The sequence below is a fragment of the Thalassophryne amazonica genome, chromosome 20 (genome assembly GCF_902500255.1).
Source record: "Thalassophryne amazonica chromosome 20, fThaAma1.1, whole genome shotgun sequence".
Lineage (NCBI taxonomy): Eukaryota > Metazoa > Chordata > Actinopteri > Batrachoidiformes > Batrachoididae > Thalassophryne > Thalassophryne amazonica.
In genome coordinates, this window is record NC_047122.1 from 51,337,608 (window position 1) to 51,353,559 (window position 15,952).

Here is a 15,952-nt window from a genome sequence, read left to right on the forward strand (position 1 = left end):
CTTTTTAGAAATTAAGATATCACACTAAAGAACCATCATTTCAGACAAAAACACTAGCTTCCCTTCACTTCCCACCCTAACATTCTTGGTCAGAAACGTTCTTGAATGTGGTTTCTTTGGGGGAGGAATTTCTGAAAAGTCATACTCTCTACTGGCGTGTTGTAACAGAAATAATGTGTGGGTCGTCCTGGTGAAGAAATGATGAAGGTTTCACAGGAACAACGGCAACTTTATTTCAGCTTTTGAGAACAACTTAAGGGTGTTACCCAATCGCTGGCTTTCTCAGCCTCATCTCATCTGCCAGCTCTCAGTACGCAGCCTCTATATATAGTATGACTGCCCCCTGGTGGTCACACTCAGACCATCTACCACCTAGCATGTCCAGTGTGATTAGTGGCCATTGCTGCCATTTTATAAACAGAGAAAGGGGCAATGGTTTCAGATGACAGGACTCACGTGCACTAAATGTTCCCATGTGGACAGTTACGAATACAAGGAAAAGAAAAGCTCAGATTACAACACACACAGCAGGAGTACTGCTCCAGTCTCTGTTGTCTGCCTTTTCACTTGTGGTAGTTCCCTGAAAAGCCTTCAGTTAATTCAAAATGCTGCAGCTAGAGTATTAACAGGGACTAGAAGGAGAGAGCATATCTCACCCATATTGGCCTCTCTTCATTGGCTTCCTGTTAAATCTAGAATAGAATTTATAATTCTTCTTCTTACTTATAAGGTTTTGAATAATCAGGTCCCATCTTATCTTAGGGACCTCATAGTACCATATCACCCCAATAGAGCGCTTCGCTCTCAGACTGCAGGCTTACTTGTAGTTCCTAGGGTTTGTAAGAGTAGAATGGGAGGCAGAGCCTTCAGCTTTCAGGCTCCTCTCCTGTGGAACCAGCTCCCAATTCAGATCAGGGAGACAGACACCCTCTCTACTTTTAAGATTAGGCTTAAAACTTTCCTTTTTGCTAAAGCTTATAGTTAGGGCTGGATCAGGTGACCCTGAACCATCCCTTAGTTATGCTGCTATAGACTTAGACTGCTGGGGGGTTCCCATGATGCACTGAGTGTTTCTTTCTCTTTTTGCTCTGTATGCACCTCTCTGCATTTAATCATTAGTGATCGATCTCTGCTCCCCTCCACAGCATGTCTTTTTCCTGGTTCTCTCCCTCAGCCCCAACCAGTCCCAGCAGAGGACTGCCCCTCCCTGAGCCTGGTTCTGCTGGAGGTTTCTTCCTGTTAAAAGGGAGTTTTTCCTTCCCACTGTCGCCAAGTGCTTGCTCACAGGGGGTTGCTTTGACCGTTGGGGTTTTTCCGTAATTATTGTATGGCCTTGCCTTACAATATAAAGCGCCTTGGGGCAACTGTTTGTTGTGATTTGGCGCTATATAAATAAACTTGATTTGATTTGATTTGATTTGTGGTAGCCACAGCAGTTCCAAGGTGGACCTGCATGTTGATTTGGCACAGGTTTTACACCGGATGCCCTTCCTAATGCAAGTCCACATTACATGGAGAAATGTGGCAGGGGTGGGGTTTGAACAGGGAACCTTCCACACTGAAACCAAGTGCACCAACCACTTGGCCAGTTGTTTATAGGGCATTAGTTGCTGCAAATTTTAATATTTGTTCAAATACACCTGATGGTTTATAATAGTATTCTAAAAAGGTGACCCCTTTAAGGTATTATGTAATAAGAGCAGAATAGAGAAAGAAAGGTTACAGGATTCATTGAATTTTAGCGATCTTACCACCAGAAGAAGCCAAATGATCCAAAGAGACACTGCTATCATCATATCGTCCCCTCCCAAGCAAATCCCTAAGGACAGAGGATAAAATTACAGGATGACATGTCAGAAAACACACAAAACCTTTCCACCACGAAAGCAAATCGCTGAACAAACATTTGGTTGCGATTTAAATCAGTATTATGTCCCCTCAGGAGACAAAAGGAACAGCAGTCATTAATCTGAAATGCAAAATACTGCAGCAGAGGCAATGCGGTTCCTGACATTTCAAACCTTTACTGTGCATGTGCATGCATGACAGAAAGTGAAGACGTGAAGGGGATGTGTTATGTAGTCAAAGACTAAAACATAGATTAAATAGCTGATGGTCATTAATCATCTCCTGCTGAGGCTGCCCTCTGCAGGATGGCGGCACAGCTCTACCAGATTAGTAAGTGACTCGGTGAGATTAGAATTCACATCAGGCCTCTTTGTTTTAGCTCATAGAGTCAGTCCCCATTGGTATTCCATCAATCTGCAGTTTGAACACTGGCGTCTACCTCCTGGTTTTTCTCCACGCCCCACAGCGTGCTGTTTAGTAGATAGGCATACATAAGCACGTCATTGTGAAAGGTCAGCACAATTGATAGCATTTGTTTCAGCTTTCATTAGCACGCTGCTGGTAAGAAATTTCACAGCAAAATGACAAATTTACCTGGAAATAGGTGTGTACACACCCTTGCGGGCTCCTGTGATTTTCTCATTCATGATTTAACAAATGCTCTGTGGGACATCCTGAGAATTTGTGGCATCCCCAGTGAGTTGCTGCATATCACAGCTGGCCTACACACAGTCTTTGAGTTCCTCAGAGGGAATTCTAGTATTTGTCAGGGATGTGTTCTGCCTCCTTATCTGTTAGACTGGGTGATGGGTAGATTTATGGAGTCTAGTAACATGGGCGCCTTTGTCTGTGAGGAAAGGTTTATTGAACTTGACTTTGCAGACAGTGCTGTGATCATTGCAGAATCAACTGAATGCTCTGATTGCAGCACTTGAAAATATGAATGAGGAGTCAGAGTGAGGAGTGTATGATTGTCCTGGATTAAAACAAAGGGTGTCTTCACAACAGAAAGACAGTAAAAAGGTCCAAACCAAGTTTCAAATTTGTAGTGTGTGTTCCGGACCCTGTTTTGCTGGTCCTACAACTAATATTTCCAAGTGACTTACGTATATATGAAACAATATTGCATTATCAATTACGGAGTGGCTATACGCCCAACTGTTGGGTCAATAAAGTAAATTCACAAGCATATACGCCCAACCACAACTGACCAATGAGCGTACTTGTAAGCTCACTTCCGGTTTCAACGCAGGGGGGAAAAAAGGTGGATATTTTCTTGCCGGCTGCGGGAGGGTTCGCACCCCGCAGAGGGGCTGTGATCTAAAGCGTTTCTGTTTGGCTCATCACACCCAGGGAACTGTGTCAAACTAACACCATCTTACAGCTAACAAGCAGCATTTTATTCACAAACTGTTTCGACGTCGTTAACAAGCTTCCGTTAAAAATGCTTATGATGTTTGTCTGTTTTCATCCATTGCCGTGTTTTTGCAGTAATTAAAGAGGACGGCATTAAATGTATCAAACATACGCCACAATAGAGCCTTAAAAAGTGGTGTAAAAAACGTAGTTTAGATGCACAAAATGTGTCAAATACACAATCACGGTTGGGTGAATAAGATAAGACATTATATTTATCTGCCCAACGGTTGTGCATGTAATGTTCAATGTATGACTTATCTGCCCAACGGTTGGGCGAATAAGGTAAGACATTATATTTATCTGCCCAACGGTTGGGCGTATAGCCTTTGCCTATCAATTATGGCCACTAGAAGAAATCATCTACACTCCTGACAAGTCATCCTGTAGAGTGATCAGAAAGAGGTACAGTAATTCACATTTCGGAGCAAAAGGTGGCAGTAATGCACCATTAAGGTGGATGCCAGCCACCGTAAAACAATAAGAAAATGATCTCAGTGAAAAAGATGTGCTGGGTCATAGAGAATGGGTGAGACTAATAAATCATGCCCTCAAACAGAAAAACCATACATGTGTATAAAGAGCGGGAATATAATGTTCATACTATTCAGCACTCCACTTGTTCAGAATTTGTAGGACAGTCAGAAGAGCAATGAAGATGACAGCTAGGCAAAGGTAAGGCTAACAGTAATGTTTCAAAAATGTATAGGAGTTTTAAAGCGATTAATTACATTTATTGTTGCGATACGTTTACCAACAGCATGCAACAGCACTTGCTATCAAAAATGAAATATTTCCAACATTTACCATCTGCTACAGCAACAAGAACAAAACAGATGTTATTTTATTGTTAATGAGAAAAGACAGACAACCATGCACAGTCACCCCATTTCTTTTCTCCGCCTTTTAGGTGAAAATAACCTGCCTCAACTTTCTGTAATTGTTTCAAAAGTCTGAAGCACCCAACAAATGTTTTCACACTACATATGAACTGGACCATAGTTCTGTTTGATCAGACAGAGACCACCTACTTTGGTCTGACCAAATTTTCATCCTTTGGTCTGTGCTGTGGTCTGAGGTAGCTTTCAGATCAGCTATTTTGATTTGACCCAAACTGTAAAGTCTGAAGGTCCTGACCAAACAAGCACAGTAGGTGTGAAAGTGTCGTAAGATCTAGGCTTTCAAAAACCCTCTACCAAAATGAAGTCAAAGACACCCCCCGCTCTGCACAGCACTCACAGTAAGTGTGTATATGATGGCTATTATATCCAGCAACCTCATCAGGATCCCACAATTCAGCACTGTTTGGAATTTGGATACGCTCTAACTTCTTGTCCTGAAAGATTTCTTCATTTTCATCTTAATTGTAGAGCCTGTCATCACGAACACAAATCCCAGACAACATAATCTGTGCAAATAATTGTTTCAAAGCAATTTTCATGAGGCTCTCTGAGCTGTATTTCCAGTCTTAACAAATTCACTCAGTCCACTTAGGTATGCCCAGCATACTGAAAAGCTCCATGGAGGATGCAGCAGCAAACAGCTTCATAATTCTGCCTTGAAAAAACTACAGAGGAAATGTGGATCCTGAAATAGCTTTTGGGAATGCAAGATCTACGAAGCCACTATTTTGTCTAAATACAATAATCAGTTATTATCATCAGTTATTATTAGTCTGTACCACAGACTAAAACAGTTAAATGTGGTCTATTAAACATTAGGTCTCTCTCTTCTAAGTCCCTGTTGGTAAATGATATAATAATTGATCAACGTATTGATTTATTCTGCCTAACAGAAACCTGGTTACAGCAGGATGAATATGTTAGTTTAAATGAGTCAACACCCCCGAGTCACACTAACTGTCAGAATGCTCGTAGCACGGGCCGGGGCGGAGGATTAGCAGCAATCTTCCATTCCAGCTTATTAATTAATCAGAAACCTAGACAGAGCTTTAATTCATTTGAAGGCTTGTCTCTTAGTCTTGTCCATCCAAATTGGAAGTCCCAAAAACCAGTTTTATTTATTATTATCTATCGTCCACCTGGTCGTTACTGTGAGTTTCTCTGTGAATTTTCAGATCTTTTGTCTGACTTAGTGCTTAGCTCAGATAAGATAATTATAGTGGGCGATTTTAACATCCACACAGATGCTGAGAATGACAGCCTCAACACTGCATTTAATCTATTATTAGACTCTATTGGCTTTGCTCAAAAAGTAAATGAGTCCACCCACCACTTTAATCATATCTTAGATCTTGTTCTGACTTATGGTATGGAAATAGAAGACTTAACAGTATTCCCTGAAAACTCCCTTCTGTCTGATCACTTCTTAATAACATTTACATTTACCCTGATGGACTACCCTGCAGTGGGGAATAAGTTTCATTACACTAGAAGTCTCTCAGAAAGCGCTGTAACTAGGTTTAAGGATATGATTCCTTCTTTATGTTCTCTAATGTCATATACCAACACAGAGCAGAGTAGCTACCTAAACTCTGTAAGGGAGTTAGAGTATCTCGTCAATAGTTTTACATCCTCATTGAAGACAACTTTGGATGCTGTAGCTCCTCTGAAAAAGAGAGCTTTAAATCAGAAGTGTCTGACTCCGTGGTATAACTCACAAACTCGTAGCTTAAAGCAGATAACCCGTAAGTTGGAGAGGAAATGGCGTCTCACTAATTTAGAAGATCTTCACTTAGCCTGGAAAAAGAGTTTGTTGCTCTATAAAAAAGCCCTCCGTAAAGCTAGGACATCTTTTTACTCATCACTAATTGAAGAAAATAAGAACAACCCCAGGTTTCTTTTCAGCACTGTAGCCAGGCTGACAAAGAGTCAGAGCTCTATTGAGCTGAGTATTCCATTATCTTTAACTAGTAATGACTTCATGACTTTCTTTGCTAACAAAATTTTGACTATTAGAGAAAAAATTACTCATAACCATCCCAAAGATGTATCGTTATCTTTGGCTGCTCTCAGTGATGCCGGTATTTGGTTAGACTCTTTCTCTCCGATTGTTCTGTCTGAGTTATTTTCATTAGTTACTTCATCCAAACCATCAACATGTTTATTAGACCCCATTCCTGCCAGGCTGCTCAAGGAAGCCCTACCATTATTTAATGCTTCAATCTTAAATATGATCAATCTATCTTTGTTAGTTGGCTATGTACCACAGGCTTTTAAGGTTGCAGTAATTAAACCATTACTTAAAAAGCCATCACTTGACCCAGCTATCTTAGCTAATTATAGGCCAATCTCCAACCTTCCGTTTCTCTCAAAGATTCTTGAGAGGGTAGTTGTAAAACAGCTAACTGATCATCTGCAGAGGAATGGTCTATTTGAAGAGTTTCAGTCAGGTTTTAGAATTCATCATAGTACAGAAACAGCATTAGTGAAGGTTACAAATGATCTTCTTATGGCTTCGGACAGTGGACTCATCTCTGTGCTTGTTCTGTTGGACCTCAGTGCTGCTTTTGATACTGTTGACCATAAAATTTTATTACAGAGATTAGAGCATGTCGTAGGTATTAAAGGCACTGCGCTGCGGTGGTTTGAATCATATTTGTCTAATAGATTACAGTTTGTTCATGTAAATGGGGAATCTTCTTTACAGACTAAAGTTAATTATGGAGTTCCACAAGGTTCTGTGCTAGGACCAATTTTATTCACTTTATACATGCTTCCCTTAGGCAGTATTATTAGACGGTATTGCTTAAGTTTTCATTGTTACGCAGATGATACCCAGCTTTATCTATCCATGAAGCCAGAGGACACACACCAATTAGCTAAACTGCAGGATTGTCTTACAGACATAAAGACATGGATGACCTCTATTTTCCTGCTTTTAAACTCAGATAAAACTGAAGTTATTGTACTTGGCCCCACAAATCTTAGAAACATGGTGTCTAACCAGATCCTTACTCTGGATGGCATTACCCTGACCTCTAGTAATACTGTGAGAAATCTTGGAGTCATTTTTGATCAGGATATGTCATTCAAGGCGCATATTAAACAAATATGTAGGACTGCCTTTTTGCATTTACGCAATATCTCTAAAATTAGAAAGGTCTTGTCTCAGAGTGATGCTGAAAAACTAATTCATGCATTTATTTCCTCTAGGCTGGACTATTGTAATTCATTATTATCAGGTTGTCCTAAAAGTTCCCTAAAAAGCCTTCAGTTAATTCAAAATGCTGCAGCTAGAGTACTGACGGGGACTAGCAGGAGAGAGCATATCTCACCCGTGTTGGCCTCTCTTCATTGGCTTCCTGTTAATTCTAGAATAGAATTTAAAATTCTTCTTCTTACTTATAAGGTTTTGAATAATCAGGTCCCATCTTATCTTAGGGACCTCGTAGTACCATATTACCCCATTAGAGCGCTTCGCTCTCAGACTGCAGGCTTACTCGTAGTTCCTAGGGTTTGCAAGAGTAGAATGGGAGGCAGAGCCTTCAGCTTTCAGGCTCCTCTCCTGTGGAACCAGCTCCCAATTCAGATCAGGGAGACAGACACCCTCTCTACTTTTAAGATTAGGCTTAAAACTTTCCTTTTTGCTAAGGCTTATAGTTAGGGCTGGATCAGGTGACCCTGGACCATCCCTTGGTTATGCTGCTTTAGACGTAGACTGTGGGGGGGTTCCCATGATGCACTGTTTCTTTCTCTTTTTGCTTTGTATGCATCACTCTGCATTTAATCATTAGTGATCGATCTCTGCCCCCCTCCACAGCATGTCTTTTTCCTGGTTCTCTCCCTCAGCCCCAACCAGTCTCAGCAGAAGACTGCCCCTCCCTGAGCCTGGTTCTGCTGGAGGTTTCTTCCTGTTAAAGGGGAGTTTTTCCTTCCCACTGTAGCCAAGTGCTTGCTCACAGGGGGTCGTTTTGACCGTTGGGGTTTTTCATAATTATTGTATGGCCTTGCCTTACAATATAGAGCGCCTTGGGGCAACTGTCTGTTGTGATCTGGCGCTATATAAAAAAAAAGTTGATTGATTGATTGATTGATCCAGCATAAATTATCTGAACATTTGAAAAAGTACAACATTCTGTCAGATGTAATAATAAACTCCCAGTCACTCAACAGCACATCTCCCAGCAGCACATTTTGTATCTTGCAGCACCTGTGACAGTTTATTAAAGCTTCAGGCGATATTTGACTGTCAGCACTGTGCATCATTGTTTTTTTTATATTTTTATTTTTGTGCAGCTGCATCCCTTCTCCTCCATCCATTAGCTCTTCACTTGTTTCCAAACATAGAGCTTGGAGGATTTTCCAGGCCACTAGGTCCAGTAAGATGTGTGCAATAATGTGTCTGTGAAGACAAAAAAAAGTATTCTCATCGGGAGAGTGAGTACAGTATGTAGTACACTGTACATGAACTCAGAAGTGCCATGTTGCACCGAAGGTTTGGCTGCTTAGGTTATATGAGGTTATGTGAAAAGTCAGCATGCACATATGATGTAGATGCTTCATAGGTTTTATAAATATGTAGTGCTAACTGGTTAGAAAAGTACATATATTTATCTTTAATGTAGTACAAGTAACAGTGGCCTATATGGTCACTAGATTTACACTTTGGAAATGAAAGAAACTGAGCCAAAAAAAAGCTTATTTCAACCTACATTTAACTTCAAAACCACACAAATGTTAAGATAGAGAAATCAATCAATTTTTTTATATAGCGCCAAATCACAACAAACAGTTGCCCCAAGGCGCTTTATATTGTAAGGCAAGGCCATACAATAATTATGTAAAACCCCAACGGTCAAAACGACCCCCTGTGAGCAAGCACTTGGCTACAGTGGGAAGGAAAAACTCCCTTTTAACAGGAAGAAACCTCCAGCAGAACCAGGCTCAGGGAGGGGCAGTCTTCTGCTGGGACTGGTTGGGGCTGAGGGAGAGAACCAGGAAAAAGACATGCTGTGGAGGGGAGCAGAGATCGATCACTAATGATTAAATGCAGAGTGGTGCATACAGAGCAAAAAGAGAAAGAAACAGTGCATCATGGGAACCCCCCAGCAGTCTACGTCTATAGCAGCATAACTAAGGGATGGTTCAGGGTCACCTGATCCAGCCCTAACTATAAGCTTTAGCAAAAAGGAAAGTTTTAAGCCTAATCTTAAAAGTAGAGAGGGTGTCTGTCTCCCTGATCTGAATTGGGAGCTGGTTCCACAGGAGAGGAGCCTGAAAGCTGAAGGCTCTGCCTCCCATTCTACTCTTACAAACCCTAGGAACTACAAGTAAGCCTGCAGTCTGAGAGCGAAGCGCTCTATTGGGGTGATATGGTACTACGAGGTCCCTAAGATAAGATGGGACCTGATTATTCAAAACCTTATAAGTAAGAAGAAGAAATTTAAATTCTATTCTAGAATTAACAGGAAGCCAATGAAGAGAGGCCAATATGGGTGAGATATGCTCTCTCCTTCTAGTCCCCGTCAGTACTCTAGCTGCAGCATTTTGAATTAACTGAAGGCTTTTTAGGGAACTTTTAGGACAACCTGATAATAATGAATTACAATAGTCCAGCCTAGAGGAAATAAATGCATGAATTAGTTTTTCAGCATCACTCTGAGACAAGACCTTTCTGATTTTAGAGATATTGCGTAAATGCAAAAAAGCAGTCCTACATATTTGTTTAATATGCGCTTTGAATGACATATCCTGATCAAAAATGACTCCAAGATTTCTCACAGTATTACTAGAGGTCAGGGTAATGCCATCCAGAGTAAGGATCTGGTTAGACACCATGTTTCTAAGATTTGTGGGGCCAAGTACAATAACTTCAGTTTTATCTGAGTTTAAAAGCAGGAAATTAGAGGTCATCCATGTCTTTATGTCTGTAAGACAATCCTGCAGTTTAGCTAATTGGTGTGTGTCCTCTGGCTTCATGGATAGATAAAGCTGGGTATCATCTGCGTAACAATGAAAATTTAAGCAATACCGTCTAATAATACTGCCTAAGGGAAGCATGTATAAAGTGAATAAAATTGGTCCTAGCACAGAACCTTGTGGAACTCCATAATTAACTTTAGTCTGTGAAGAAGATTCCCCATTTACATGAACAAATTGTAATCTATTAGACAAATATGATTCAAACCACCGCAGCGCAGTGCCTTTAATACCTATGGCATGCTCTAATCTCTGTAATAAAATTTTATGGTCAACAGTATCAAAAGCAGCACTGAGGTCCAACAGAACAAGCACAGAGACGAGTCCACTGTCCGAGGCCATAAGAAGATCATTTGTAACCTTCACTAATGCTGTTTCTGTACTATGATGAATTCTAAAACCTGACTGAAACTCCTCAAATAGACCATTCCTCTGCAGATGATCAGTTAGCTGTTTTACAACTACCCTTTCAAGAATTTTTGAGAGAAAAGGAAGGTTGGAGATTGGCCTATAATTAGCTAAGATAGCTGGGTCAAGTGATGGCTTTTTAAGTAATGGTTTAATTACTGCCACTACTGCCACTGCCATTACTACTGAAATATTGAGAGATAGAGAGAGGAGCAGGAAATCCTTGACCATGTACAGACTCAGTGAGCACAGCCTCGCCGTGGAGAAAGGCTGCCACAGACAGACCTGGCTCCCCAGAGAAGAAAGACTGTGCACCCACTGCTCACAACACGAGGTGGAGGCCGAGCTGCACTTCCTAACCACCTGCCCACTCTACCAAGACATCAGAGACACGCACTTACCACAGATCACAAACACCCAAAAAGATGTTGAGAGGATGACAAACATTGACAAACGTCCGTATCTGTTGGGTGAAGTACAACAATGTGTAAACACAGCAGCAAGGTTTGTGAGCAGCTGCGACAAGAAAAGAAGGAGCAATGGACATAAACCACCGTAAACCCAAAACAGGAGATTGAAATGTTATGTCACTTTCTCTACGTATAATATACATTTTATAGGATAGTATACTATTACACCGAAAGCACAGTTTTTACTATTATTTCAATTCCACTTGTCCTGTTTACACATTTGTTTACTGTAGAATACTGTTAACTGTGTGTACATCGTCTTAATTTTTATATTTTTTTCTCTATATAACACCTGCTTCGACAATGTAAACATTGATTTGGCTACATTCATACAAAATCCCTTCTGCAGGGTTGTGTGCAACTGGAAAAATCAGCATAGTTTTCTAATTTTATGCATTTCTGTGTAGAATCTCTCTCTCTCTCCCTCCCTCTCTCTCTCTCTCTCTCTCTCTCACTCTCTCTTTCTCCCTCTCTCTTTCTCCCTCTCTCTTTCTCTCTCTCTCTCTCTCTCTCTCTCTCTCTCTCTCTCTCTCTCTCTCTCTCTCTCTCTCTCTCTTTCTCCCTCTCTCTTTCTCCTGCAACTAAATTCATACAAAATTCTTTCTACAGGGTTTGTGGAGTTGTAGAACTGAGTCAAGTTTTAGAAAGTCTAGGATTGACTCATATATTTATGTCCTTGGCCAGACATGATGAATCTGAAAAGCGTCTCTTTTCCCACTGAGAGTTTTAAAGTTTGCCTTTCATTTATACATTAAATGTCTTTTGTACATTCAGCTCGCCTCTCTTCAAAATTTCTCTTTTATTTTTCTGGCATTCTGTTAATGTCAACCTCAAGAACAAATCCTTTCTCAAATGAAAACAGTTCATCAAATGCAATGAAATATTAAAATAATTTTAAAATAAAGAATTAGCAGCTCCGCTTTTTAAAATTTTTTGATGTCTGTTTTTTAAGTCTCTGTCTCTTGGTTATTGTCATGCTTTTCTTCTCCATCCTCTCTAACGTCCCCTCATCTCTCTTTTCCATTTGACATTGTTGCATCAGTTTGACAGGACTTTGGCTGCACAGATCTGTGCAGTTAGATCAGATTTTTTGCCATTTCAGACCCATCCGTCAGTCTGGAGGAAACAACTATGTCCTGGTGACAGATGGAGACAAATTATCTCAATTGCGATGCAACATCACACGTCTTGAAAGGATATATGTACTTTTTTATAGGCCTTTCATTAATGTTTAACTAAACAACTCAATATGGTTATTTAATTTCATTCATTTATTGTTGTTTAAGAAACGCATCTTTATGATTGATGCCATTTAGCCCTGTGTGTAAAATAACACTTTGTATTGCATTTACAAACATGCCTTAAATTATGATTTATTTCCAACCAAGACACTATTTTGCACAAAGAATATTTCTTTGTGGAAATATTGCTTGTATTTATTCATTGTGTTCAGACACAAACAGGGAACATTTTTAAATTTCATATTTTGGTGAGTCACTGAAATTTCTTTTCATACGGATCTTGTGCATCACTGATGTGACTCTTCCATTTAAAACATTATGACTAATATTACTAATACTACTTAGACAGTACAATTTTCAATTCATTCAAGATGAATATGAATTGTTGTCAGCAAGCAAAAGATACTTCTTTATCATCTGCTGCCTCAATGAAAATCTTGTCACACGTGCAGCAGGATTGTTTGATAGATCCATTTTTGCATAATTTATCATGCTAGGCATGAGAGAGGCTGTCAAAACCCCCAAATTACTCAAAATAAGACAAAAAGTCAGTAATGTTTCACACAGGTCTGTGTTTTTCCTGCAGATTTAAAACCCAAAACCTACAAGTATTGTTAACACAATCATGTTGTAAATTTAACAATATTGTATCGCTTATTGTGTTTTTTTTTTTGCCATGTTTACAATACCGAAATCCACAACAAATTTGACAATGAAATATGCCAATTTTATCACACATTTGGCTCAGTATTCCACTGTATTTTACTGTAAATTAAACACTGCTTCATTGTTTTTGCATTTCCCATTTTTTATGTCATGATGTTACAGATTTTCACTGTTCACTTCATAGACTTTTTTTTTTTTTACATAGATTAGGCTCTAACTGCTTTCTTCAGGGATGGAAAAAATGGTATCATCCCAACAGTATATCCCTCTGTGCAGGCTGAGGTGGAAGCCAGAACGTGACACTTAACATTATCTGCTGCACTTACATAAATGAGAAAACATCCCACAGCAGATAGTTTGTCTCAAACATGGATAAACTCTGCAGCTCGACTTGCTCATGTTTCACATCTTTATCATCGACCTGAAAATATATTTAATGCCAGCGTGTCCCGTTCAGATGAGAAGAATGAGCTTGCATCATTTCATACATGCACCCCTCATTTCGCACAAATCTCACTCTCTCCTGTGATTACACTTTGACCTCTTGGCTCTTTTCTCCACTTAGCGTTTGTCTGTTTAAATCTGTTTTTCCTCTCATGTCAATTCATTCTCCTTCTCCCTCTCATCCACCCCCTCTTTCCTTCCCCTTCTTTTCCCTCCCTTTTAGTCATCATCCCCACCTTTTGCCCCTTCCCCAACGATACATTCAAAGCTTTATCTCAGACTGTGTGCAGATCCAGCAGATTCATCAATGAGCACATTGCTGAAACATCAAACATGTTCCTGTTGCAGTGACTTCATATTTTTAAGAAATGTCTATATGCCACATACAAAAGCACAGCACTTTAAAAACAAACAATAACCTCATCACCAATAAACCTAAAACAAACTATAAAGTGTGACAAGTATGTCATGGTTCAGGTTTTGGTATTAGTTTTATGATCTCTGGTTTTCTTTCTGGTCTTGCTCCAAATGCATGTTGTTTGTTGTTTTTTTCCTGGGCACTTGGGTTTCCGCATTCCTGCGAATGCCTAGTTCTCAATTAATTAAGTGTCACATAGCCTTTACTCCAATGCCAGATTGTCTTGTGTGTACCAGTGTTTTTGCATTTATTTGCACTGCTTTGATCTCCTGACCTCCATTGCCTTGAGTTTAACCTGCCATATTGGACTTCCTGTGTGGTATGTTTTATTTCTGTTTACTGACCCCATGCACAAGTTACCGGATTCTCATGTTGTTGCTGCCATCATGGACACTGTTTATCATGTAGGGTAATGTTCATGCTTGGGTCTTTAGTGGGGCAGCATAGCAAAACAATTGTTCATTTTGTGATAAAAGCATGGAATTTGCCACACATATTCTAAATTAACTAATGTTTATTTTCAGATATGGAGCCATCCTGGAGCTGACCTCTAATGAGCTATAAGGGTCAATAAAGAATTACAAAGGGGTCAAAATTTAAAATTGCTCCAGTCATGTTGAAAACTATACCACATTATTTGTCTGATCATAATGATTCCAAAAAGGTATAGTTTGGACTATCTATGACCGAATGTTCTGGAGTTATGGGGTAAAAAAAAGGCAAAAATGGTGACAAAGATCAGTTTCAGTTTGTACAGGGGTCAGAAGTTAAAGTTGCTCCAATTTTGGTAAAAAGTTGTGCAAATTATTGGTTGAAATAAAATGATTAATAAATGGAATAGTTTTGACTGTGCTGAATGTTTGGTCTCCAAAGTAAAGTTCAAACAAGGTCGACGTCCATTGGATTCTATGACTTGTGACCAGTGGTGTCAAAAGTACACACATTTGTTACTTAAGTAGAAGTATAGATACTGCAGTTTAAAAACACTCTGGTAAAAGTTGAAGTATCAACTTGACCTCTTTACTCAAGTAAAAGTGAAAAAGTATGTGCTCCAAAACCTACTTAAAGTATAAAAGTATAAAGTAACCTTTAAAAAAAAAAAAAAAAAAAAAAAGGTAGATGCCACTATATGAATTGAAAGCTTAATTTAAAAACTGATTCGTTCTACATGTGGCCCAAGACCCAAAAACCAAAATTACCCCCGAACACCACCTGCACGAAAATGTTTCAATTCTAGAAGCTCTGAAATGCAATCTGGGACTATTCCAGACAATAAACTGCAGTGAGTGCAGCATCCATTTAGTGAAGGAAAAAAAAAACAAAATACAACTTTCCTTATTCAGATTCATTCCAGTAGTATTCTGCTCTTATGAGGAAGCAGCAGTTTTCTAGTTTGGCAGATAGTTCTGGAGGAAATCACTGAAGAAATTAACAGACTGAAAATATGGTTTGACCGAAACAAACTGTCATTAAATAAGACAGGGATGAAATGGAGGTGTAAGAGTCACTAGGTGTTGACAGGAAACATTTATTTTTATTTATGTATGTATTTATTTATGTATGTTCATTGTTAGTTGCTTTTATATTTTCTGTTGTGTTTGTATTCAGGTTCTTTTTGCCTCTTTCTCTAAAATTGTATATAATAATCATTAGATTATTAATATATAAACAAAAATAAATTTAAGAAATATTACAATTTGAAAACAAATGCACCCGAACGTGATGAGAGCTGCAATTGCTTAATGCTAAGTTTTAACATTGAAAATGCCATAGACATGCTAACGCGTTAGCATCGCTCCTGTTTTTAAGTTATAAAATACATCTATCAACTGTTTCAGAAGACCATAACAGGTCGGTTTAACATAGAAAAGGTAAATAATACTCACAGAAGTATGCTCTTTATGGTTTTAGCGGGGGAAAATTAAGCGAAAGAAAGAAAGAATAAACGAAGCAATAGGTCGAAGCATTGCTTCAATCTGTGAACCACTGCTTCAATTGGTTCACGGTTCAAAGTAAAGCCGTGCTGCAGAAAAGTTGATTACAGGCGCACATGACGTGAAATATATATATATATATATATATATATATATATATATATATATATATAAACATTAAACTGAAGCCAAGAGTAACGAGGCTGTTTGTTTTAAAAATGTAATG

General features: G+C 39.2%; 1 protein-coding gene across 2 annotated transcripts in view; it reads right to left on the bottom strand.

Annotated features, from left to right (window-relative positions):
• The window catches only part of calcr (calcitonin receptor), a 140,365-nt gene that overhangs the window by 59,165 nt on the left and 65,248 nt on the right, over positions 1–15,952 (bottom strand). For both annotated transcript variants that reach the window (XR_004558306.1, XM_034161519.1), the window contains exon 2: positions 1,752–1,819. Coding sequence is in view for 1 of the 2 variants with exons in the window: in XM_034161519.1 (XP_034017410.1) it covers positions 1,752–1,796 (45 nt within the window). In the remaining variant the exon portion in view is untranslated. The remainder of the gene's footprint in view (positions 1–1,751; positions 1,820–15,952) is intronic.